Genomic DNA, 27,967 nt, shown 5'->3' on the forward strand with positions numbered 1-27,967 from the left:
GAGGAATAACATAATCACAGTGAGTGAGTTTTGAGTCGTTATTACAGTGTGTGTTCTTCTTGTGGAGGGTGTGTGTGTCTCTGATGCACGCGGAAGTCAACGACGACGATAATTACAGCGGTTACTGTAAAGGAAGGTTTAGGCGACGAACACAGTGTTCCTGGTAGGAATTTTTTCGAGCCACAAAGACCTGGTCTTGCGGCTGGAGAGCAGGGGGAGGAAGGCAGTGTAATGACAAGGATGAGGGGGGGGCACTTAAATGAAGGATGATAAATCACATTTAAACCAGTCTTAAGAGTTTCACCTTGAAAACATCCAACAAGTTTCCAAATCCAGGAAATACACGACTTCACACAAGTTAATACTGTAACGTACAGTGTGTAAGACGCCACTTTTTCCACCTTTAGACCTCGCAGCTTCGACAACGATGTGGCTGAACTATAGTTTCTATAGAGGATTAAGGTTTTGATTTGAACAATCGTGAATAAGAACTGACTCTAAAAGCTTTTAGAGGAACTAAAAGCTGATTAAATAACGTGTGTTCTGGAGTCTTTTTTTCACCAGACTATGAGGCAGATTAGTGACGTTTGGCTTCACTGTGTGACGTGTCTGTGTTCACCCAGGAATAGTTTGAGTCGACCAACATTACATGTGTTATTCGAGAGCATATAGTTGAAGGTCGCCAGGATTTTGAGGAGTAGAGAGAAGTGAATTACTTCCACAGAGAGGCTCCGTAGTCAGGAGGGGAGTAATACTACAGGAACCCGCAGATTACTATACAGGAACCCGTGGAGTACACTACAGGAACCCGCGGATTAATACTACAGGAACCCGCGGATTAATACTACAGGAACCCGTGGAGTAATACTATAGGAACACGTGGAGTAATTATACAGGAAACCGCGGAGTTCTACTACAGGAACCCGTGGAGTTATACTACAGGAACCTGTGGAGTAATACAACAGGAACCCGCGGAGTTATACAACAGGAACCCGCGGAATAATACTACAGGAACCTGCGGATTAATACTACAGGAACCCGCGGAGTTATACTACAGGAACCCAAGGAGTAATACTACAGGAACCCGCAGATTAATACTACAGGAACCCGTGGAGTAATACTACAGGAACCCGCGGATTAAAACTACAGGAACCCACGGAGTAATACTACAGAAACCCGCGGAGTAATACTACAGAAACCCACGGATTAATACTACAGGAACCCGCGGAAAAATACTACAGGAACCCACTGAGTAATACTACAGGAACCAATGGAGTAATACTACAGAAACCCACGGAGTAATACTACAGGAACCAACAGAGTAATATTACAGGAACCCGGGGTGTAATACTACAGCAACCTGTGGAGTAATACTACAGGAACCCGCGGAGTAATACTAGTGGAACCCAAGGAGTAATACTACAGGAACCCACGGAGTAATACTACAGGAACCCGCAGAATAATTCTACTGAAACCACGGAGTGATACTACAGGAACCCACGAGTAATACTACTGGAACCCAAGGAGTTAAAATACTGGAACCAACGGAGTAATACTACAGTAACCCACAGAGTAATACTACAGGAACCCACGGAGTAATACTACAGGAACACGCAGAATAATACTACTGAAACCACAGAGTGATACTCCTGGAACCATAGGAGTTATAATACTGGAACCAACAGAGTAATACTACAGTAACCCACAGAGTAATACTACAGGAACCCACGGAGTAATACTACAGAAACCTACGGAGTAATACTACAGGAACCCACAGAATAATAGTACTGGAACCTGTGGAGTAATACTACTGGAACCCACAAAATAATACTACAGGAACCCGCAGAGAAATACTACTGGACCCGCAGAGTAATACAACCGGGACCTGCGCAGTGGCTTTGTAGCATACCAACATTTTGACAGATTTTGTACGACATAAAATCAGTTCATCAGTAAGTACAAGCAGAATCAATAAATAAGATGGACAGGATTCTAAGGCGTACTGTACATGCCAATGTACAATATTTGAAGTTCTAATCTGAAAAATATGAAACTGATTGATTTGAAAAAGTTGATTCAGAAAAAGGTTTTTTGAGTAGCAGCGAACAAGAGAGGACAAAGAAAAACGCTCTATATGTTGGCCCAGAGGCAAGTGGCTAGGGTCTTTATGAAGTCGAGCAACGGAATCAACGTCAAGCCTGTCCCAGATTTACGATCGTCAGAAGCCCCTCTCGACCCCCCAGGCCCTGGAAGCACAAATTTAAGGAGCCAAAAACTAGCTTCTGAGCTCACCTGAGTGTGAGGAATGTTGTAGTGCTGGTGCTCAAGATTTTAATAAAAAACTTCTGCGACTGACTTGTTGACTTGTTGTGGTTACATAGGGAATAGATGTGTGTGAATGAGAGGGAGATGCGATGAAGAAGAAGGGTTAGGGATTCAAACCCAGTAATCCAGGGTCAGTGAAGAAGAGAGTGTAGGCAGGGTGGAACGGGGAAGACGAATTGAAAGCAAGCTTGACAGAACAAAGGTGTACAAGAGTCAGGGACGATGGTTTCCGAGTGACTGTTAGCATCACGTCTCACCACATCAGTAGATGTTTCTGGAGGCGTCTGAGGACGATCACTGGCAGCTGGACTGTTGGATGGCATGTCTGCGACGTGCGCTCTGAACTGGGTCGCTGTGTTCAATGGAGTGATTCAGATGACGAGGAAACCCGCAGGAGCATCGGGTGAGGTCTTGTTTGTCCGGAGGTGAAGACCTGACAAGAGGAAAGAGATGAAATTGAAGAACCTGCAACACGTTTGTGTGTCACACACACACATTCACAAACACACACTCAATCACACACGGATCAAGGCTGCTCTGAAGGTGGGTGATGGTTTTATGATGAGTGATACCTGGCTAGAGAAAACTCTAGTCAGAGTTAACTACAGTACAAACACAAACAAAGACAGGTATTCTTCTATTCAATAGTCACGTCAGCCCAGTGTAAATATTGACTGGCTGTGGAATCATGGGATTTAAAAAAAATACTTTATCCTTCTTTCAACAAGTCTGTTGTGAATATTTCTCCATTGAGTACTGGTCACAGGTGAGATTCACCTTCCGGTTAGGACATAACTTAGGGTCTTGTGAAGGGAGAGTGGAAATGGATGGACAGGTAGATTTCTACTATGTGGTGTGCAGTAAGAATTCTGACCCGCTCTAGTAGAAGAACTCACGATCCTTAACATTTTTATTTGTCCAGGCTTTTTCTCTGATTTTCTGGGACTCCTGTGTTTTTCTTATGTGTCTTGATCTTTTAAAGTATATATTTTAACTGTGTATTGTTTTCGATTGCTAAGGCGCTTTAGAAAGGCGCTTTAGAAATAACCATTACTTACTTACTTACTTACATTGCGATATTGTGATACAACCACAAGTATATATTTTAACTATTGTCCGAGTACTGTACTCTGGTGTTTCAGAATGTTCGCATGACTCTTGAAGAAGTATTGAAACAAAAATGTCACTTTTCAGTCATCGCTGGGATCTCATTGCATTTTATTGTTCTTGGGCCCCAGGTTATGGCTGCCTTGGTGCTTGGTTCTTTTTATTGCTTATTTTGCATTTCATCGTATTTAACGGTTTCGTTCTGTACTGGCACCACAAAATCCCATGTTGTGTTTACAACACTGGCAATAAAAGTTTCTGATTCTGATTCCTTTAGATGCGGAGGATGTAGCGGCCAGATGTTTATTTGAACCACAAAAAAGAACAGATGCAGTCAGTATTTGCATGTTTATTGTAAATAAAAACCTGATCATTTTATTTTATACACACCTTATTGACATATTAACCATAAAATATATTAGTAGAAAAACAAAATATGATTTTGGAAGAGATCGGTATCCTTGACTTGTTTTTCAAAGTGATCAATACTTTCTTACACCCCTACTGTTGAGGTGTAAGTCTGAGTGGAGGGAGGCCCGGGTCCAACCCATGATGTGCCTGAGAGATGCTGTCTTCCAGTTGACTTTGAACTTCAGCAGCACAAAAATCAACCTCAAAGTTGTGTTCATATTCATTCAAAGTCAGTTGACGTCAAACGATCTCACGTGTGAAAACCTCCTCATTCTGCTGGAGGGTTGACTTTGAAACTGTAAGCAGACACCAAACTGGTTCTTCTCCCGCTCGATCAGAACCAGAGTCCTGTGTTGTGCAGTGAGTGCTGCACACAAAAGAAGTTTCCTGAATGTCACACAACGACAACATCTGGGCCTCCTCACCCTTGGAAAGACGTCACCTACTGTAAAGACGCCAGGCAGCGAGCCAACGCTCGCGCAGGAATGGAAACTTAAAGGAAAAAAAATGTACAGTATCCATCCCACAATCCTGAGCTCTCACATCACGCACACTCCGCTGGCTCGCGGCCAAAACTCTGATCCAAGTTTGTCATATTTGGGCCGCCAAAGCTCTCCAGATCCTATGGTGCAGCGTAGATTGGAAAGGATCGAGTCTGGGTTTTAAATCAGGCCCAGAAACAGGCCTAGGAGGAGGAGCAGTGGCGCAGAGTTAAACCTCCAGAGGTGAGTCGAGTAAGAAGCAGATGGTACAATGGCGGGAAGCTGCTCAGGGGATTTCAAAATAAAAGCTTAAGGTGATTGTTTTAATTTCTAGGAATAGAACCTCCAGGATCAATTATACATATTTTATTATCATAACTTCAAAACTAGTTTATACTTTCACATTATAGATTTAATTATGAGTGTTTGCTAGAGTGTTTTAGTTTACAAAATTATTAATTTAAAAAGTTGTTGGACACGAATAAATATTAAATTATGTTAAGTCGTCATTCATGTCATTGTGTGTTGAAGAAGAAAAACTCTTCGCTCATTTAATAAATATTGAACACTCATCCTTCAATCAGAAACAGTAGGTTTCTAGAACTAAAAGCTCTAGCCCAGACTTCTATAAAACATCATTGTTTCATCCTAATCATTTTAACAACCCTTTAATATTTATAGAATACACAGTCAGGAATGTTCAGGGCTTTCTTTGAAGGAAAGGACATGAGAACTACTCGTAAAATGATTTATTCAAAGTTTTCTACCAGATACAAAAAAAGCAAAACATATAATTATTCATAAATGAATGGAGAATCACCTGACTTTACTTAGATAACTTTGACTGAATAAATCATTTTGCTCCTTCGATTGATGTAAGTAAGTCATTTTGATTAGTAAAGCGCCTTCACAGTCCCCGTTCACAACTTAAACAACAAAATAAAACAGTTTAAAAACTTCAGGAGGCCAAGACAAAACACTCCCCAGCAGGAGACTATCTGAGGCATGTAATCAGAATATTTTGTGAGTTAATCCAGCAATCTCCGAAACACAAAAGCAGCTATTTTGATTGACATCTGACTAATTCAACAAATTATTTTACAGCTCTGACTCAATAGGCGGACATTATGACAAATAAATCTGCTCCAAGATGCTTCACAAATGTCCTTTTCAGGGATGGTTTCGAGTCAATAAAGTTGTAGATGCACATGTATTAAGCAACAGAATAAAATAACTTAAGTCGAAGTGAAATGGAAAAATGAATGCCATATATATATATAAGAATAATGTGAATGAGTGAATTGATGAATTCGGCCTCTGGACAAAAAAATGCTTTTGTTGTGAGTTTGTGGTGATTGTCAGAAAAATTCAGATGTCAACTCGATGGGTTATGTCATGTGATCTACCCACACTAATATATTGCGAATCCTTCTGTAAGAACTGAACGTGGTAACTTAATATATCCTTCTAAGAGCTGGGAGTATTGTTTAGGCAAAAATAAACTTCGGTATTGTATGATGTTGGTTGAAACCTTGTCCTGAGACTTGTACAATTTAATAACAAATCATCCTCTGATAACCTCTTGTTACTAGCCTTGTGGCTTGTTTAGTAATATGTCATAGTAATATTAATGAACTCTTCATTGGCATATTTAAGGATTTCTTAGCTCTTTATCTTGTAGTCTGTGATCAGGTGACATGCATAAAGTTATATTGTAAACTTAATGTTTACATGAATGATCAAAGGACAGTAATATTTAAAATAAACAAATAAAATAACATAAATATTAGTATTTAGTAAATAGAAAAGCATGTGTGGGTTTACTCCCGGCACTCCAGTTTACTCCCACAGTCCAAAACAGAGATTTTTTTAAGGTAAAAGTGTGTGTGTAAATGGTTTTATGTTTGTGTGTGCTGAGACAGACTGGCGTCCTGTCCAGGGTGTCCCCCTCTTCTCCCTTAAAAAAGCTGGGATCGGCTACAGCCCACCCCCCAACCCCTTAAGGGAATTAGCAGCAGAAAATGAATGAATAATAATAACAACAACGGTCCTTCGCTCTTCTCCTTTTCAATCACAAACTTTGCTCATCGAAAAATAGTTTGATCACAGTTGTACAAAGTTGGATTTCAGTTACAATTGTTTAAAACTAATGAAAACCGTTTACGTTCGTTTGATTGCAGTTTATAATTTGGTTGACTAAGGTTGGAAATGTTATATTGTACGTGAAGATGTATACAAAACAAAAATTTCTATGATTTGAAGATTACGATGATATAAAAACTTGCAAAACTGCCGAAATTGAAGTAAAGAACAAGATGACATTGAAACAAATAACTTTTAAATTACATGTGTATTTAACTGTACTTTCTTTAACTTTTTTTCACATTTTGTTTTGAAATTGCAGTATACAGCTTCTTAACAGACCAAAGCAAATAAGAACAGAATTATTGAGATGTTATATTTCATTCACATTCTGAAATCTAATTGATTTTACATTGCAAACTGTGTTAAGGTAATGATACTCATATTAGCTGTGCTTAGTTCTGACGTGCACTTTACTGCTTCTAAACAGAACTGCTGTAAAAATAAAAACTATATACTTGACTGACGTGCTTTGTTATTGTGCAGTTTATTTTGAAGGAGTTGGTCGGAAATGCAAAGTGTGTACAAGAAGATTTACAGTGACGGAGAGAAGCGACCTCAAGCGGCCTTTACAGGACACTCGCTGTTTAATAACCGTGTTTGTTGACGTGTTGACGTCCACGGCGGCCGCGGCAGCTTCCTCCGTGCGTGTGACGGTGGAAACACCAACAACTAACTTCCCCCGGTGAAGCAAACACGCGTACGGGGGGCGAGTCAGAGCGACTGCACCCGTTAACCCCACGGAGGCGCGCTCCCGCCCCCCCCTGGCGGTGCCGCGCGCTGATGTGTCTGTGACGTGCGTCTCCGGGTTATCGACGTTTACCTGTCGGTGGTGAGACCAGCAGGACGCCGCGTCTGGTCCGAACCGTCGGCCCCCGCTCGGGATGAGTCCTTCCTCCCGCCGCTCGTGACGTCCCCCCCTCCGCTGAAGTCACTCGTTCATCAAGTTCACTCCTCCGTCCATCACCATGACTCCGCGAGATGTCCGCTCCGGAAGCTAACTCGATGCTAACAGCGGCTAACTTGCGAGCACGAGACAACTCCAGGTTAACTTGTCGGTGCGCGGACGTTAATATTTACAGACCTGTCTCACGTCCGCGCTGTCTCTCGCTCCCTCTCTCTCTCCGCTGCTGGCTCGCGCTCCCCGCCTGCTCCGCTCCCCCCCTCCCTCCCCTCCGCTGTCTCACTGCGGGAGAGACCGCGCGGTCCTAAACTCCACTTTCAAAACAGGTGCAGATTGCTCTCGGTGCGCATGCGTCAAATATCTTCGAGCGTCTCTACCTAAAATGTTACATTTGCAGACAAAACTGAATTTTTACAGCATCAAAATCAGACTTACAATTTTAAAAAAAAACACCACATTTCAAAAATCATTTTGGCGGCTTATTTTCCTTACAACGAAGCCATTAATTCATGTGTCGAAAAATTCAACATTAAAAAAATATTCAGTGCAAACTAAAAATATGTCAAAATTAATTGTAAAAAATAATACATTTAAGATTTTAATGTAAATAAATTCCATTTTTAAATCTCGTCTTAAAACACACTTTTTACTTAAAAAGTTACTTTATTAATATTTGGTGTTTTAACTTACTTATTCTCTGGCTTTTTAACAGAGCGTGAGATTCGGTCTTCTGTTTTTAGTGCTTTTTACTTTTTACGTTTTATTTGATATTGTTTTATCTATGTTTGTTTTTACTGTGCTTTCTTAGCAATTTCATGTCATTGTACAGCATTTTTTTATCGACTGTTGTTGTATTTAAAGTGCTTTATAAATAAAGTTGATTGACTGATTAATAAATTTAGCATAAGATATTCAGTTATGATTCAGATTGACTGCTTCTCTCTAGTTGCCCGGATGTTAACGATTAATATTTTTACAGCTAATTTCTTACACTGATATTGTAATTTTAACATTAAATTGTGTACACATAATACATATATATATATATATATATATATATATATTTATATTTTTTACACGTTTAATTTTACACTGTATTAATGCATTGTGATGGTTTTTCAAAATCAAATTCCGATTTCTAGGCTTTAAAAATTAGGTGTTACAAATTCAGATTCAAAGCCGATGGCACACATTTACTTCCATGTTTATTTGTTTATTTTTACTTCCTTTTCTTCAAATAATTCAGACTCCATTTCTTTTGAAGTACATCAATCTTGGGAAACCGTTTTTTTGAGGGGGGGTTTCTAAATAAATGGTTTTGACTCCATTTATACTCCACAGATCTGGTCATCTGATATAAAGTTGTGAAGGAACTTTATAAAAATGTATTTAACTTTGCAGTTTATTTTTGACCAGTTTTCACCTCAATGTTATAAATGTCCAGCGTTAGCAACGCGTCAGAGATTCTCTGCAGGTCAGAAGTTTGCTGAGGTTATTTATAGCAGCCAAGGGTTGTAAACACAGTGAATCAAAGAGCCTCATTCACGCTATAGCTTCGACCCCCCAGTCCCATAACAAACCCGCTTTTTTTCCCACAGTGCCGAGTTGTGGAGGAGCATCATGGGAAGAGTGTAGCATCTCATCCATGATAATGAGAAGACACAATATATATATTTTTTTCTTTACTCTTTATTTTGACATCATTTTTTTTGTTTACACTGAATATTTTTAATTTTGACTAAACAAAAGAATCACAACAGGATATTTATTTATTTATGATGTACTATTTATCTGTCTATAATACATTTATATACATTTAACTCACCTTTTCAGCATAATAACAGTTGTTTTGTGCTGCAAACTTTTGTATCTTATGTTTCTTTCTGAACAAGATTATTAGCATAATAACTTTAAAAAACTCAAATATTAACGTTAAGTCGTACATTTATATAATTTAGACAAACAATATTATAAGAAAAATTGGTATGTTGCTATTCTTTTATTTTTTAATACTGGAGATCAATTAAATTAGAGCATTGTCACCATTTGATGACATCACCATGCTGTAGTAATGACCCAGTGAAAAGTGAAACATTTGCAGATCAAATATTTATTATTTATTATTTCAGTCAAACAAGAGCTGAAGGTATTTTCCCGCTCGTCTTCATCACACTCTTGTCATCAGTAGTGAGCGAGTGGATCGACAGTGAACCTCACACAAGCTGAGAGACATTTTGGTTCGTGCTTGATGTTCGTGAAAAAGGAACACACTTCAAAAAGAAAAAGAAAAACCACACACACACACTCACTCACAGATCAGTCCACTCACTTAAGTACCAGACATCCAGACGTCTCAGTCTGACTGAGCTGCAACTCTTCTTCATGTTGAACCAATCAGATGCATTTGCTGACTCGAGAACTTCTCCTGTAGCACCAAACTATTCTGCTTCATTCTCCAATAGATTCACGATTATTAGTTACTAAAAGTACATTTTTTTGTATAGATTTATTTTACTCAAACCTTCACAAATGCACATAGATTCTTCAAAATGTGACTCTTAACAAATATAGCAGTTTTTTAGCCACAAAATGGAATCTTTTTTCTAACAAAAAGATTGAATAAATTGCCACTTAAGGGTCATTTGTGAAGTTTTTAAGCTAATAATTGACAACGTTCTAATATACCCTGACGCCTAAAATGGATCCACATAAATTTGGGAGTTTAAACAACTTTCACATTATCGTGTCACTGAAATGTAAACCGCAAGTGCATCTTTACTTATAATACATCATTTCAAAATAAAAGCATTGATTCTCAAATGCATCTAAAATTTCAAACATTTTGATTCTTTATTTTAAAAGTCTCTTTCTAAGCATGTCTCGAGAGCCTCATTCCTTCTGTTGGATTTAAACTGATGATTTGTGACAGTTAATGAGGATATTCTAGTGGATTTGTTGACTATACTTGCTAAACTAAGATCTCAAAATTAAACTAAATTAAGATTCTGACGCAAAGTGTCGCGTGTTATTGACCACATGGGAGAGTCACACGTCCACAGATGAAGCCACAGATGAACCCACAGATGAAGCTACAGCTAGCAGCCGCGATAGCTTCATAGCACGGACCAACATGTTGAGTCAAAGCAAACACAACAAGCACCATAAACGCATCGTAAATGACGAATGCTTCCTTTTTCAACCAGGAGGAAACTAAACCTCACAGAGTTTAAGACTGAAATGACTCCGGACGCAGCAGGAAGTTCATCTCAGCAGGACCCGACTGCGCTCGCACAAAAAAAACGCAAATGAGTAAACAACAACACAAATCAATAAATAACAAAACTTTTCGCTGCAACGCTTTCCTCATCTTCTACTTCCTCTTCCATTCTTCTCTCACCTGCACCACCACGACTCGTCACCAACCTTCACTTTCTTGACCTTCTCTGACCTTGGACAAAAACACTCACACACTCATGCAAACACTAGAAAACATCAGCAGGTCTGGTGTAGCTACGCATCATCACAAACAGTGGCGCGACAGAAAGAATCACAGCTCCGCATGGGTAAAGAACCGGCGGTCGTTTGGTGTCCAGCATCGTTGATCGTCCGACCTCACAGGCTGAACCTGAGTCTTCATTGTTAAATTTTGAAATTCCTCTTTGGCGGGAAGACCCGGTGCTCTGGTGAGAGAGAGACCCCAGGTCAGAGTTGAGGCCATAAGTGTTAGCATAGCTTAGCATGCATATCAAAACAGCAACCTGGGTTAGCATAGCATTAGCATCCACTGTAGTGAATTATCGTAATGTTAGTATACATGCTAACACAGCATCGCAATTAGCATCTACCGTCTGAACCGCCAACATCTTAGCATGAACTGCAACGTAGCATCCCAGTTAGCATAGCTTAGCATCCTGCAGTACCACAGATAAGGATAGCAAGTTTGATGAACAGCCAATTTATACAAGTTACAAACTTCAAACATTTACTTTCTTAAAGAAATATTGTTTACTTTCTTAAAACAGAAATATGCTTAACAATCATGAATAAACTAGCTACTCTGGCCATCGACACGACTCACCATATCTGAGTCCGACCATAACCGTTAACCTGCTGAACAGAGAAGGTGGAAACAAATTCAGACTTTCGGGGCCCCTCAAACATGACAAGGTCAACGGGTTCTAACGAAGTACCCGGGGGCGCTCTAGGAAGTATTCCCCGGGCCAGTAGGAGGTCTCCGGGCACGCACCATAAAGTTTGGCTAATGAGACGTCGCGTGAGTAAAGCTGTCGATACTAAAGACAGAACATCTGGAGGGAACACTGTGAGAGAAGCCATTACCTTTACCTGAAGAGCTTTCACTTCCTCATGTCTTGGCTTGTGAAAAGTGACACAGTAAATTCTAAAATTATTTTTCATCCATATACAATATCAATATTTGCTGTATGTAAGTGTTTATAAATATATATATTTTTATAATTACCATGCAAATATTCACATCGTTTGTGATTTTTGTGTTGTAATTAAACTTCCAGCAGTCTTTCGTCCTTTGCAGGCTAAGATACAATTAAATATTTTGAAATCCCGGCGATGACTGAGGACAAGAGGATACAGATGACAGCTTTTAAAGCTGATTTTTGGACATATTTTGGTTTCAAAACAAATGAAAGCAGTTACGACTTCGTCAAGAGTCATGTGGTCTGTAAATTCTGCAACACCAGAGTCAAGTCCTCGACAATACTACTAATATATACTTGTTACTACAGTATCACTATATATCGCATCAGTGCCCATATATCCTTGAGATCTTTAAGTCAACTGGTTTCTTTAAAGCTCACACAACTTCTGGTCGTTCTGTCGTCCTGAGTGTTCAATCCCTGGAAGAACGAATTTGAATTCTCAGCCACTTAACTCGACTGCTATTTTCACAAGTCAAACATTCCAAGTTTCTAGAGTCACGTTGAGCTAATCATCCACCGAGATGCTGTAAATTAATCATTGACTCCGCTAGTTAAAAATAAAATGTTTTCTTCAGATGTTAGTTTCCCAAGTGAAGTTGCAGGATCCTCTAATGAGTCAGTGTTTAAAAGGTTAATTTCAACAGAGCAGGCATGTTATGAAAACAATCGGGCAGTACCTCTATCTTTCCCGTTCAGCAGCCGCTCCTCTTCCTCCCGACCTTCATCTACAGAAGAGAAAAACACTGTCAATCTCAAGAGAGTCTTAATGACGTGTTGACTCAGTACCAGAGTGAAGTTCCTTGACCAGTGAGGAGACAGTGTTGGTGATGGAGTCAGCAGCCACCAGCAGGTCGTTCCTCAAGTTCCTCCGCGAGCCTGGGATCATCAGGAAACAAACATGATAGAGACATTATAGACTAGCTGAGCGATACACATGGATCACAACACAAATAGTGGTCTCGACTATTTTTCCACAGAATTTTATTGATAATATAGTCGTTAACAAATAGTAATCATGTGACAAAAACAAGACAAACTTAAATGCTGTTCATGTGACTATATTTAAAAAAAAATATGAAATTGAAACTATGCTTCAATCTCATACATTTTCTTTTCCTTTCCTTTTTATCCACACAAAAAAACAGGAAAAGATGTTAAAACATTTTGTTTAAAAATAACAGAAATAAACTTACATTCCATTGACACAGTAATAGAAGAATATCAGTGACATCAGAATTTTGATTGTTGAATTGTACATTTAAAATGTTGAAACTAAGAAATGTTTTTGTTTTTTAATTAAATATATTTATAATAATTTGTATATTTAAAGTTCGAATTAGTTGTTTTTTATGAATTGCATGTTAAAAAAAATCTATTTTTTTCAAAATGATTTTTGAAGTTTTATATTGTAATTACAATGATTACAAAATATATCATAAAAATGTTAGTATTTAGTGCCACCATCAATTACGACTCTTTTGATATTGCCTGGTGAAACTATTGTTCATTTATTAATTAAATGATTAAACATTAAAACTAATAATATTTCAATGTACAAATTATTTAATTAAATACCAACAAATTCAACGTATCAATAAAGACATGATTGAACTTTTATGATTCAAAAACGTACCCAATGATACTGAACTAAACTAAAAAACAAGAGTATTTTTAGCAATAAAAACAAAAGGCTGGACTGAAATGTCAATGAAATTGGTCAAAAACAACACGAGTAGGTCTCGCCCGAGTCTTGACTACAAGTCTGATCGGTACCTTGAGCGAAGGCCTCCTGCACGTCACCTCCCACCCCGGCCAGGGAGTCCTGATGGTGGTACGAGTGCATGTGGGGTGAGGCCGAACCCACAGAGCGGACGGCTGAAGGACTCGGTCTGGACGGGGACGCCTGAGAGGAGCCTGCGGCCTGAGCCTGAGAGAGAGGAGGGCTTAAGTTTTACCGACGGCAGGATCAGGAGGTCTTAGATGCAGATGTTGGAAAAGAGGGACCATAAGAAAAAGTCTCATGCACAGACACTAACTTACTGCCTGTCGCTGTTCCTCGTCCTGCAGGAGAAGAGCAGCAGCAGGAAGTGATGGAGAGGAGGTCAGTAAACGGTAAAAAAAAAAGGGTGGAAACAGGAGGAAAGTGAGGAGGAGGTGCGGAGAAAAAGGGAGACATCTCCCTCTAGCGTCAGACTTTTGAACTGCACGACTGTGTCACCTTGAGAAGCTTCATCAGTCCTTCCAGCTGCACCATCAGTTCTCTCCTGCTCTCCTGAAGCGTCGACATCCTCTGCTCCAGCTCGTCCTTCCTCTGCCTGAAACACACCATTTTTTTGTATTGAATTTCACAAGCAACACATTAAAAATGTATTTATAAATTGTAGGAATTAGAATACGAAACTATCTTAAACTAACTAAATCATTAAATCTTGAAAATATTTAACAATTCAATTTAATTATTTATAGAAGAAATGCAACCTTTTAATAATTACTTGAAATGTTATACTTGAAAAACAACATCTCAATAAAATAAGTTTCAAATTTTAAATGTTTGTTATATTCAACCAATAAATACTCTCTATATCCTTCTATTCAAAAAATATCCACCATTGTTCTATATTATCTTTGCATTGTTCATCATTAATATTTAATTAATAAAATAAAGTTTTCAGTTATGAAATGTATTAATAATACATTTTATTCATATAAGCAAAATGATATTATTTTTTATAATATAAACAAATAATATTTAATGGTTTTAACGTAACGTAATTTGTTTTCACACAACTGTAATGTATCTTTTAGTATTTTAAAAGATGAAAAAATATTAGGATAATATATGTTAATACTGCGCAGATCAGTATGTGTGAATGGCTGTCAAAGCGCTTTGTGACCCTGGTCTAGAAAGGCGCTATATAAATAGAGATTATTATTATTATTATTATTATTAACTAATTCATGTTAAAAAAAAATACATCCATGAAATTATTTGAAACTTATTAATACACAAATCATAATTTTCTTTTTCAAACAAATGTTATTTATTTTTATATTTCAGTCATTTTATAATGTTATAAATATTCACCATATATAAAATGTTCTTTTCAAAGACAGAACAAAACTGTCACAGAGTTATATAATGGGTTGACAACTTGAAAAATGTATTACACTGTGTGGTTTGACGAGAGAGCAGAGGGTCACTCATCAGATGCATTAAACGTGGAAAGAGTCGTTCTCATGAATTTAAACTGGCTCTGAATCAAAGGCCACAGTATCTCGACTATAAATGTCATCAACCTGCTCTATGTTTACCAAACACCAGAGAACGTCTCCAGCATATGTCGCTGCCATCTGCTGAACCACGTCCCCCTACTGAGCTGCCACGAACACGTCTGCAGCCAAATGTGTGTATTTGAGAGGAGACTGTAGATGCGTGTAAGTTCAGCGGCTATGTTGTCGGCTCAGTGTTTTACCTGAGAAGGCGAAGCTCGGCCAAGAGCGTCGGGTTGGTGCAGCCTTTCTCTGGACTGGGCTGACATGCTGCCTCGTGTTCCACTCTCAGTCGCTTGATCTCTGCCAGGATCTCTCTGCCAAAACAACAAACAGTGAGGATGAAACCGTTGAGGGGAACTGAATCACAGGGGAATCATTTTAACTCCACTGATGATTTAGTCTTTTTAGAAGAAGTCCTCCACGTGTCCACTATTGATCTTAGTCACTTTCATGAATATTCTACCGTAAAGTAAATGAATGAATATGTCTCTTAGAGACAATTTACATTCCTGTATCAACCTCTAGAGTAAACCCAAGCAGGAAAGAGAGAACATACAAACTCTACACATATTTTGTTAAGATAAAAAAAAGAACAATCATTTAATTTTTGTGTCTTTTAAAAATCAGCGGCCCCTCGCCTCAGTGATTTATTTACACAGTATTTCATGTTTAATTAATGCAGTAATTATAATTTATAATAAAGTAATTGCAAAGTTCTTTGATCAAACTTTAACAAACAAGTGGTTTATTTGATCAACCAACTAAATTCAAGATAACCACAGAAATGAGTGGAAGAAATTAATTACTGCACACACCTTACTTATGGTGCCAACAAAATGTTAATCTCCCATGATGCCTTTCTAACCACTGCTCTATTTACTGACATCTTTTTTTAATTCAAACCTTAATTAATGTGATGTTCTCAATACACACACACATACACACATACACACACACTTTCACTTCTAAACTCTACCTGTTCTTGCTCTCCAGCTGTGCGATCAACTCGCGCTTCTGTTTGTTGATGTCAAAGTTGATGCTGCGGTTGGGAATCACCTGATGGGCAGAGACAGGTCACGTGACAGGTCACATGGTGACTCTTGACAGTGTTGGGAAAAGGCATCAACTCACCCCGGTGCCCTCCGTCTCTGCCAGTCGCGACGTGTAGCGAGCGATGAGTTTGTGCTCCTCGTCTTGTCTGTCGGGGTTGTTGACACTGAGGAGGGAAACATGTCCATTAATGTGCAGCACAGAAATGCGATGAGAAATGTTTAACTTTATTTTTCACACACAGATGCATCAAAATATGAGATTTGCTGAATTTGTAGAACATGAATCCTTATCAAAAAAATAAATACAACAAATTCAGAATTTAATATATCTGTAACTTCAACTTCAATATAAAGAAAGAAATAATGATAATTCTAATTATTATTATTAAGTACAATACATTAAAAAAGTACCAGACACACTGAAAAATAGGGAATCTTCGAACTACCCAGCCTGCGGAGTGCCAATATTTTCTACTTATGTTATATACAGATAAAATATTTATAGCTGGTTATGTTGGTTTATATTCATGCAAAGTCTTTCTCTATAAAATGTTGTTTTATTCTCATTTGATAAGTGAGTCTCTCCATCGCTGCTATAGTTTCAACAGTGTTAATTCAATGCATTACTTCAGGTGTTTTAATTCTTAAATTTGTTTCTTTGCTGCGGCAAGTAAGATTTTTACCCAAATGATATCCTCTTTTTTTAAACAAATCAAGAACAGGGGATCTTTTATTCCAACACCTTAAAATGTATTTGGTTTATGTAATTCAAGAACAGCTGTATCATTGGACATTTACAAACAAAGTAAAAGTGATTTGATTTATTGTTCTTGTATAATCTCCAACATGTTTGTTGTTCTTTTAGTTTTTTACTTTCGGACTTATAAATATCTTGTTTGATTTTCCAAGTCAAACGATTGAGTTGCTAGTTGTGTTTTCCACATTGTATTCCATGTCTTTATTGGATTCGCTCCTATATGCCACTGATTCTTTATCCCTTTTGTCATGTCAGGCTCAAGGTGAGCCAAAGAACAACAAAAACACCTCAGTGCCTACTGGTCACCTTGACCCTGAGATAAGAAAAGGGATAAAAAGGTTAATCTAAGGAGCTGTAGTTAATAAAAAGCTCTGCAGCGAGAATTCTGACTGATTCTCACATTTCCCCGATGCTTAAAACTCTTCACTGGCTTCCAGTTTCTTTCAGGATCAACTTTAAAATTCTGGCTCTTACTTTCAGAACTATTCATGGTCAGACCTTCCATCAGTGATCTGATCCAGCCTTACACCCCAGCTCGGGCTCTGAGGTCTGTGGATCAGAATCTACAGATGGTTCCTGAACATAGTTCAGGACCAGAGGAGAGAAATCCTTCCAGGCTGTTGCTCCTAAGCTTTGGAACGATCTTCTTCTGTGTTTGATGATCTACTGACTCCTTCAAGAAACGACTTAAGAAATCTTTATTTGTGCTTTTTCCTGATTTTCTGGGACTCCTGTGTTTGTCTTACGTGTCTTGATCTTTTAAGAACAGCACTTTTAAAGTATATAGTTTTACCCTTGTGACCCAGGTCTAGAAAGGCGCTTTACCAATAACCTTTACTTACTTACTTACTTACTATCTAATGTCACAAACATAATTTATGCTCGATCATGATCTTAACAATAGGATTGATTCCATCTGCATTTATTTCATTGTAAAAATCTCCTTAAATTTAATTGATATTTAATTTCTTCAATTACTTGTATTACATTTATTTCCATACATAAATATAATGTTTTATACATGTGTTGTCCACTGTCTACATGTCATAACTAACTTGCTAGCAACCAAGTTATTGTCATTGTTATAATAGTTCTAACAGTATTATTGTCTGAATTGATCATCTTTTATGTATTTTTATCTCCTTCCATCGTGCTACAAATTCATGGCTGTTGGGCAGCGTGGTTATATTCTTTCAGGTTTCATAAGCCCCACAAGTAAATCATCAATTCATTCCTTCAGGCGACCGATGAAGAATATTTGATGCTGTTCAACAAGAGTCTCTCACCCCGGGCTGCTCTGCAGACGGTTCACATACGCAGCGATCAGAGCGTGTTCTTCATTCATTCTCTGAGCTGTCGCCAAACTGCCAGACAAAAAGTTTGAGATTAGATCAACAACTCCCTTAAATGGCCTTAAAATGAATGTTGGTATTAATAGTCATCCAAAGAGCTGCAGACTCACAAACAGGTTTTACCTTTTGGAGGATTCAGGGACTGAAGCAGACACGACCATGGCTTCTCCGGGGCTCAACAGAGGCTGAGACGGACTGTAAACACACACACACACACACACACACACACACAGACACACACACACACACACACACACACACACAGTTAGTGATAACATGTCGCACCATCAGCTCAGACTCTGGTCACGTGCTGCTGAGTGAGGTCATGGAGGCGTGAAGTCAACGGGTCGAGCAAACACAGACAAAGATCGCAGAAACACACACCAGTGAAACCGAGGAACAGAAAAGAAAGGTCGACGAGTCACAGCTTGACTGAGAAGAACTCACTGCTCAGTTCAGTTTGGTCAAGTCAAGGTCGGAGCAGCAGCCAGTTTGGCTGCTGAAAAAACACTCGACGACAAGAGGCGGAGCCAAACTGTCTGACCCCGACAGGATTGTGCAGCTCAGAAAATACTGTGGGTCGGTTCAAAGTTAAAGTTTAACCAGATTAAACTTTAAACTTATTTTTGGACTCTCCGCTTGATCACCTTAGACAATATATTTTTTGTTATATGAATTATAGATTTGAAAATGTTATAATTAAAATAAAAATATGGGGATATGAGCTCATAATACAATTTATGCTTTGGTTTAATTACATATTATTCTTTATTAGTGCCTTAAGAAAATTAAGATATTGAATTTAACAAATAATGAAACTTTAAAACATGTTTATTAAACGATTTGAATATTTTTAAAGTCAATTCTAATTCCAATAATGCAAAATATTATAAATTCAATATAAAAATGTTACTAAAATAGTTTAACCAGACAATACAAATGAAAGTACAGAGACTATTGATCAAGATTTTGGAACTATTATACCAACACTTCTATATTGAATTAAGCATTTTTAAATGTTTATTTGAAATTTTTGGAATCAGAATAGCATATATATATATATATATATATATATATATATATATATATATGTATATATGAATTAAATTATAAAAAATATTTAATGCATAAAAATACAACATTTGAATTATTTGATATAGTATTTAATACTATTTAATATTCAGATGATACTGTGTATTCGTCTTACACTATGTTGGCCATATTCAGGGTCCTCTCGGGTTCTTCCGGGTAGATGGGGTGGGACTGTTCTCTGGAGGAGACGCAGCCCAGAGTCCTGCTCAGGGCTCGACCCAGTTTAGTGGTTGATGACTTCTACACACAGATTATCAACAGACATTATGTTGGGACTACAACTTGGTGTTATTGTTCTCACAAAAGGGGGCGCCAGAAACAACGTTTTCAATCGTACACATTGATGCTTTTAAACATTTAAGACACATAGAATTTGAAATTCATGGATTTAAAATAGACGACTCACCCAGGACAAATACTCCTTCATCTGGTGCTGGTTGTTGTGGGAGCCGCTGACGTTGCCTCTCCAGAAACAGTTCTGACAGAGCTGGTAGTTGCGACAGCGGACGCAACGATAGCGGAAGCCCATCATACCGTTGCCACGACAGTAGGAGCACGACACTGGGTGGTACACTGAGACGAGAGAAGAAGGATGAGCTGCTCTCGTTTTGATATGAAGATATTGTTTGTGTTCGTGTGTGTGTGTGTGTACCGTGCTCCACGTTGGCCATGCGATGCATCAGAGGGAGCCACACTAGACAGGTTGGCGGGTCGTCTACAATGTCCAGGAACATGTTGAGCGTCACTCTTTTCTATAAAACGCAATCGACTCTTCAGAACGGTCCTTGAAACCCTTAAGTGTGAGATCCAGCGTGAAGCCGGTGTGTGTGTTCACCTGCTGTGGGAAGAAGGATCGAGCCAGCAAGGGTGTGTAGCCGAACGACGGCCCCTCGCTCACGGCGGTCGGCAGCTTCAGCGCCTCTCGCAGGAAACTGTCCAGTTTGGAGAGCGACATCACGCCGTTGGAGTCGGATATTTGGGAAAACACATCTGCACACAGACGCACACACGTGATGGTTAACAAGACGCAAAAATTAGGGTTTTTGAACCTTTATACAATTTACAATCCTGTCATATGGAGGATTATCAGTGCCATCAGAATATTTTAAGGTTGAATTTAACATTTCAAATGGTTCATCTTTGGACTTTTTCATTGAAATCTTGTTGTTTTTTAAGGGTTAAATTTTAGAATTTAATTAAATATTTGTAGTTGAATTTGTTTTATATTAAATCATGAAGTCAATAGTATGTCTATTGAATTTGTTTTTATAATTGAATTTAAATAGACATTTTAAAGACTTATATATTATACAAGTAAAAGTTGTTTTTTTTACACATACAGTTTGATATTCTTATTCAAATCATTTAAACTACATTTTCTAAGTACAATCGTTTTTAATTCATAGCCTTTTAAATCAGACATAACATGTTGGTATATTAGTGCCACCAGACAATTATCAAAAGGCTAAAAACTAAAAATCTTTTTTTTTAAGTTTTATATTTTTATATATTTTTGAAATATTGAAATTAGAATATATTTAAAGAGTCATTTTATAATGTTTTTTCATTCAATTATTTTAATAAGTCAACCTGTCATAAAGATACCCTTTTTTTCTGTATAATTCAACCTCGCTATAGTCTGCTGACACTGATATCTACTGTCAATACTGACAGGATTGATGTCCATGACTGCAAGTCTTTGAAGGTTTTCTCTACTCACAGTGAAGTTTATCAAACAAGTTTCCTCCACACAGCACGGCCAGCGTCGCCTTCACGGTCAGAACCGTCAGCCGGCTCTCGGGGTCGCTGGGACACACGGACACATGAGTGGTTCTGGTCCACTGTTGGCAGCATGTCCATTCAGACTCACCCCTCTACGGCGGCCAGGATGAATTCCACCAGCAGGGCGGCGCACTCTCGAGGGTTGATGGTGAAGGTGGTGGGCAGACGTTTGCTCAGCTGGATGAACAGAGAAGACACCAGGTTCTCCAGGCGGAGCGTCGTGATCCCAGCATGCAGGTCCACAGAGTTGAGACCGGCGTCCCGCACCGCCTCGATCACGTTGTAGATGTTGATCAGATGCACTGCGTTATAAACAGATGTATTACATGTTGGAGATCTATTGGAGGAGCAGGGGTTCTAATCTACACCTGCAGAGAAAAGCTGGTGACCACAAATGATCTGCATTTTGGCTCAGCTTAGTTTCATAATGATCAATTTGTACGTCGACAGAAGAGCAGACTTACGCTTGCATCTCTTCTGGATGAATCTCAGCTTGCAGGCTGTTCGATACGTGGACAGACAGATGCCATCCAGGTTCTGATCCGCTGGAACACGAAGAATTGTTCAACAAAATCTTCTTTATTTTTTTTTAAAGGCAAAAGTTGACTCACCCAGTTCCACAAATATCTGCCGACCTTCCGCTCTGGCTGTGTCACCTCTCCCCCTGTCTCTGTAGGCCCCCTCCTCCATCACCATCCTGTCCACAGGTGAACATCAGCTGATCGTCACCAGACACTTACATAATTACTTAAATCCAAGGATACATTCAAGGACACATTCAAGGGCAGAGGAGATAATTGTCAATGACAGCACTGGTGAGAGCAGCTGATGGAACCTGAGCTGAAGGACGACATTCACCAGCTCACGAGGGAAGGATGAAGGTGAGAGAGGAGCGGACAGGTGATGGGGTTCAAACATGAAGCAGCAGCAACGCTTTTATAAGCTGTCAATACTACAGTTATTAAAACTAAAATACACAGTAACTGTCCTAAACTGAATTGACTGAGGGAGGTCTACAAGGTGCATTTTTCAGTTTTTATAGATACTTTTATGCTCCGCTTTCTGCTTCAATAGAAGTATATCAGTGCCATCAGAATAATGAATATCGAATTTAACATTTAAATGTTAAAACTCAGAAAATGAAAATAATAAGTTACATTTTCAAAATTCCATACGATTTAATTTTTTTGACTTTCAATATCATTATTTTCTGGTATTCTATTTTATTTTTAATTTAAAAGGCTAGAAATTAGAAAACAAATTATAATTCTTATTATTGCAATTAGACTATTAAACGCTATGTATAGAGAAAATAAATCATTTATATTTTTTGCTAAAATTCAAAAAGAAAATTCAACCTTTCACTATACAAATAATTGAATTAAAATATTTAATAACAAGTTAAAATGTTTCAATATAAAAATGATTTAATTATATTCATTAAATCCTTTAAAAATATTTCAATAAGAAAATTCAAAGTTTTAAAATATTCTGACAGCACTGATACACTTCCATAACTCTCCCTCAAACACAGACGGTTGTACCTTTGATAAACAGAACGGTCCACTCCTCTCTAAATGTGCTCCTGCTAGCGAGAGAAACTACAGTTGTTTCACAATTATCAAAATAATTATAAATAAGAAAAGTCAGGCAAGACGAAACAGCTGTTGTCGTGGCAATATACACTTCAAATATTTACATTCCTGCGACAAATGTGGTGGAAAAATCCAACCTCGAACTGACACTGATGAACTTGAACGTTGTGTACGAACACACACAAAACTTGGCAGAGATGCTTCGACAAATACACACACACTCGCACATTCCAGAGAGGATTTCAAGACTCCCTGGAGACTTTGTGATTCATCCAGACAAAAAGAAGAATTCCTTTCAGTCACACTCTCTCTCACACACACACACACACACACACACACACACACTCTTTCTCACACACACACTTGTGTCTGACCCACAACTCCACAGTGCACCAGATCACTGACACAACCGTGTTGCTGTTTGACTACTATGTCTCTAATAAACCTCTCTTTATACGAGGATGATGACCCATCACCTGCTGGACCAGCACACGTGCATCCACTAGATGGCACCAGAGTGAAAATACACCATAAATTAGCCTCATTGATCAGCGTGAGAGAGGGAATATTGGAAATAGTAGCGAAATATAGTCAACTGTAACAGTCTGTCAGTATCCATTTGGGGTTAAACTTGTGTTAAAGGAAATGAGGGTCTTTAGCCTGTTGAGCTCCGGGGCCAGAGCCAGGGTTTTTGTGAAGCACTTATGTGACTACGATTTTAAATACACGCTGAATTCTTGTATTTTAGACAGATTTATCAAGGACAATAACAACAAAAACCAAATTGAAGCACTGAGATAAGGCGATTCAAATCAAGGAACTGATTTATTGGGTGGTGGGTCACCGTCACGGACGAGGAAGTATTGAATCTGTATGTCTTTGAAGTTTCTTTTATCCTTCACTTTTTAAATTTGTCTTAAGAGCTCACTTTTCTATCACTTTGTATTACTAAATCACTTGTTTTCTTTACTTCGAAAACCCCTTAAGTTTCAGTTTATTGGGCGCGTGATTTTATTAAAAAAAAAATCTGGAACAATTATCGTGATTTACACGTGCAAACATTAGTCAAGTGGTCATAATTTTGGAGTGTGTTGGTGAGTGGATTGTTATTTCTAGCACACAGACAAGTCTTGCCTGTGACACCCACAAATGTTTGCAGCATGAGGGTTGTTACTTTTTTTAACTCCAAACCATCAGAGATAAAATTACAAGTTCCCCATTACACGTGTGAGAGCCAGTAAGAGCCCACTTTCCTCACAACAGTGATTCACTGATCTTCACTATAACTATGAAGATCCGAATGCCGTCATGTGACTGTAAAAAGGTTGTCAATCATCTCATCTAAATGTTCATGAACGTGTGGGGGGTCCTACCTCGCTGACGGGGGTCACACCGCACCGAGGAGCTTCAAGACAGAGAAGGAGGTCAAGCTGAAGGAAGAAAAAAAGGGTCAATTTAAAACTCTTTTCACAGACAATCGTGATGAAGAATCTTCCAGTAGACAAAAGACTAGACACAGAAAAGGAACAATCATAGATCTGGTAGCAATTGGACACTTGTTTAAATCAGATCGATATCCCACGTTTATATTCAGTATATATTCTGTATTTAAATAACCATGGATTTTAAATTAATAGTTACAGGATTACAAAGTAATAAATCAAAATGTAAAATGAAATTAAATATCCAACTGAATTTAAAATGATTCGTAATAATTGTTAATTTTTAAAAAAGGTTATTTTGATCCAGTTATTGACACAGAAAATAAAAGGTAAAAAATGTATAATAAAATTAATATAAAAAGGTTTTCAAATAAAAATCCTTTAAAGAGATAAAAATACTTTTAATACACGTTTTAAATGTATTATTATGTACTAATAATATTCATAATTTAAATTATTATGTGAAATAAAGTAGCATCATAAAAAAATTAAAACTATTACAATATAGTTATATTATTTAACATAATGTATGAAAATAGGAAAATATTTCTAGTTATTGTAGATACAAGAATGAAGAAAATGGACATTTGTTAACAATTCAATTTATGATGACAAAAATGGAAGATCCATTAGGCTGATGATTTGACTTCAAAGTGGACAGATGGGGTCAAAACGAGATCCTTCATATGACCTTCGGGTGAGTCTGATCTATTTGTATCAGACCACCAAGCTGCAGCACCTGTGAACCTAGTAGAGTATAACTGTAAACAAACACGTTGTTCCCTTCGCTTTTTTCACAAACGTGTGACACATCGATCATCAGAACCAGATGAGAAAAAGTCCCTTTCTGCTACCAAAGGTAAGTGCACACACAGATGCACACGTACACAAACCCACACCATATTACATTTGCAGCTGCTTTCTGTGCTCAAACTCAACAGTGACAAAGCTTAGCATGCTTCTGTGTGTGTGTAACTCTAGACACTGACATTGCCGACATAACCATCAGTGCCATCTATTTTCTACACACGTCTTTACAGTAATATGTGGAACTGTGTTGCCATTTTTGGATAATTAAATAAATAAATATGAAATAGGTAAATAATAAATAGGTGGCAATGAGGGGACGGGTGATACCGTTTTGGTCTATGGCTCACTTGAGTTGGAAATATACACAAATAAAAGATTTTAAAGGAGATACATGACTGCTCAAGCTTTGCTTAGATATGAAAAGTAAATCATTTTTTATTGTAATAATGATATCGTAAATTGTTTTTGAAACAGTTAAAATACTTTCTATTTTTTTTCAGTTATAATGTTTAATTTCCCATCATCCAATCCAAACGTCAAACGTCATTTGAAGAATGCATCTTCCTGATCTCCTCCCCATGACCTCTGACCCTCTGAAGAGACAACCCGGCTGACCCGGCACCTCCAGGTTGGTATCCGGACAGGTAAAAACAGCAGCCTCCATCTCTGGTTACACTTTTTTAAAACTATCCAGTGTCAAGTGTCACTCAGGATAAAGAAGTGGACCGGAGGCGACTTCAGGACGTTGTTTTTATGCTTTTTTTAAGTCCAAACTTGTCTCTGACTGAAACCACAGTCGGAAGATTTAGTGCAGAGTCGGCACTAAATCTTCACAACACCACAACTACAACCTACTCCACCACTGATTTATGACTCTATACAGGTGCGGATGAAAACCAAGACTTCTAAATCTGAGACTATAGTTCACAGAAGGTAACAAAAAGATCATGACCATGATCACGACAGTTATCCATAATTATAAAATATAAAGTAAGTGATTCCTGAGACTCATTAAAAACGGTGGATAGTATTGACCGTAAATCAAGAAGAAGTTCATACTTATATGTATCAACTGACGTGAAAAACTGTTAAAATAAACTTTAATGCAAAATATTTTGTTGTGATGTATATGAAAGTAAAGGCAAAAATGTATGTGGGAGGGAGAAGAGCGAGGGAGCGTCAGATGGTTAAAGGAAGTGAACATTCTCAGAACGGAAACCATGGAACAAAACAAATGTAGTCGAAGTTAAACCATCTTGAGTTCTGCTTTAGGGTCAGAGGAGCATCAGACGAGTCACGAGTTTATCGCGAAACCACCAGAGAAGGCCGTAGTCACAAACATTTACGAGGACAGAAGCTGCGTTTCATCCGTCGATGCTGCACTCTGTCATTATTCTGCACTTTACTGCACCGCACCACTGTAAACCAAAGACCCAACCATTGAAGATGGGAGGTCGCTGCGAGTGCTGATGGAACAGAATGAAGATTATTTCACTGTAATCTAATCCAGGGAAACTTCACAGCGAGCAGCAGCTGTGATTTCTTCTCATCACACACACCACACACCCACAGGCAGAGCTAGTCAAATATTTAGAGTTCAGATCAAATACAGTTATGAAGACAGCGGCGATCAGATGGAAACCAACCACAAATACAGCCGTCAATCACTTTAAGCAGACACAACAAAACTGCTACGGCGAGATGTGTTATTATCCTTGAACGCAGTTGGAGATATTTAGTAGGTAGAAGTCCAGGGACCACACTATGAAGCATTGACTCAAGTTCAGAATGTTCTCCTCTCACTCTCTGACCTACAGACAATTCAGAGTCATCAAACAAACTCTTTGTGTTTCCAGAGCGAGGAAATAAACCACGAGGGAAAACACACACACATGGGAGAACAACTAAAACTATTATTACAGCAAATGTAATAGTTATATATTATTTTCCAGGTGTGTCAAAGTGCATCACGAAAAGAGAAACATCAACACTAAGTTGCAGACTGAACAAGATATTGCTACATTTATCGAAGAGTCTTTGACAAGGAATAAGAATTAAATACTTGGAAGTGTGTTTTAAATTCACTGTGCTTTGTATTGAAAATGTAAAGGCTTTTAATACATTCCCTCACGTCTATTTATGTCCAGATGAATGTAAACATCTACCATCTCTGCTTCCTTGTTGAACAGAATCGTTTCAGTTCAATGATATCAAAAGCCTGGCAGGTGATATTTTATTAGGTGGTTTTTAAATAGTTTATGAATTTAATTTCAAGGGCAACTAATTGTATTTACTGATATTGAAGGGCCACATACATTTGAACGTATTTGAAGTCGTAGATAAACACGAATTATGTTTGTTTCACAACGTACACCAGTCACCCATGAAAATGAGATCAAGTAACCTTAGAATGAGGCTGGTATTACCACGTGATAACAGACTAGTAGAGGTTTATTCATTGAACTCGAGTTTGAGTTTAATACAAGCAGGAATTGAACCGTAAAAAATATGTAAAGATGAATAAAGTTGCTGCTTTGACTTGAAGCTGTGACATCTGAGCGGCCATGTTGCATGTTCACTTTCTTGCTCCGTACAGTCACACAATCTCCCCCTAAAAAGTTTTCATACAGACGTACATTTTGAATAAAGTATATATAACTTTAAACGTGTGGAGGATACGAATAGAGAACGAGAGGAAGAAAACTCACCGGGTTCGTTTTCGGCAGGTATTTTGAACATCAACACTTTCTTCCTCCTCCACCCGCTTCTCCTTTTCCTTCTTCTTCTTCTTGTTCTTCTTCTCTTGTTGGTGCCGAACAAACGGTCCCTTCCCCGGGTAAAGAGTCGGAACCGAGCCGCTGGAGTCCCGGTCCAAACCGTAAGAAGAAACTATTTTTAAAAAATCGAGTCACTCCTCTCTACGCTGGCCCCGCCCCCACCGCAGCTCGCGCAGCTGTGAGCCCAGACTGGACTGCTGGACAGGG

At 38.3% G+C, this 27,967-nt stretch overlaps 2 protein-coding genes across 8 annotated transcripts in view; both read right to left on the reverse strand.

The window, feature by feature from the left end:
• Positions 1-7,604, reverse strand: part of LOC148067832 (DNA (cytosine-5)-methyltransferase 3A-like) — a 30,672-nt gene extending 23,068 nt beyond the window's left edge. For 2 of the 5 annotated variants that reach the window (XM_087805962.1, XM_087805961.1), the window contains exons 1-2: positions 7,291-7,604; positions 2,583-2,758 (exon numbers count right to left, since the gene is read on the reverse strand). In XM_087805962.1, coding sequence (XP_087662088.1) covers positions 2,583-2,648 — 66 coding nt within the window. In that variant the 5' untranslated portion in view covers positions 2,649-2,758; positions 7,291-7,604. The remainder of the gene's footprint in view (positions 1-2,582; positions 2,759-7,290) is intronic. The other 3 variants (XM_087805964.1, XM_087805960.1, XM_087805963.1) reach the window with 2 other exon arrangements.
• Positions 7,605-9,461: 1,857 nt separating this feature from the next.
• Positions 9,462-27,847, reverse strand: LOC148067833 (dystrobrevin beta-like). Of its 3 annotated transcripts, XM_087805678.1 has the most exons (22): positions 27,692-27,847; positions 24,105-24,161; positions 21,748-21,833; positions 21,601-21,681; positions 21,225-21,438; positions 21,075-21,160; positions 20,190-20,344; positions 20,007-20,106; positions 19,761-19,927; positions 19,470-19,594; positions 18,386-18,457; positions 18,197-18,274; positions 16,233-16,317; positions 16,078-16,157; positions 15,302-15,415; positions 14,047-14,143; positions 13,869-13,889; positions 13,602-13,755; positions 12,615-12,704; positions 12,506-12,553; positions 11,450-11,481; positions 9,462-11,051 (listed from the first exon to the last, which is right to left on the reverse strand). In XM_087805678.1, exons 3-21 carry the CDS (start codon positions 21,830-21,832, stop codon positions 11,474-11,476), a joined length of 1,860 nt encoding a protein of 619 aa, XP_087661804.1. In that variant the 5' UTR covers position 21,833; positions 24,105-24,161; positions 27,692-27,847; the 3' UTR covers positions 9,462-11,051; positions 11,450-11,473. The 3 variants fall into 3 exon arrangements, with proteins under 3 accessions (XP_087661804.1, XP_087661802.1, XP_087661803.1); XM_087805676.1 differs by lacking the exon at positions 11,450-11,481; XM_087805677.1 differs by lacking the exons at positions 11,450-11,481; positions 13,869-13,889.
• Positions 27,848-27,967: the final 120 nt, after the last annotated feature.

Source organism: Callionymus lyra, chromosome 13, assembly GCF_982586985.1.
Source record: "Callionymus lyra chromosome 13, fCalLyr1.hap1.1, whole genome shotgun sequence".
In the NCBI taxonomy this organism is placed as follows: Eukaryota; Metazoa; Chordata; class Actinopteri; order Syngnathiformes; family Callionymidae; genus Callionymus; species Callionymus lyra.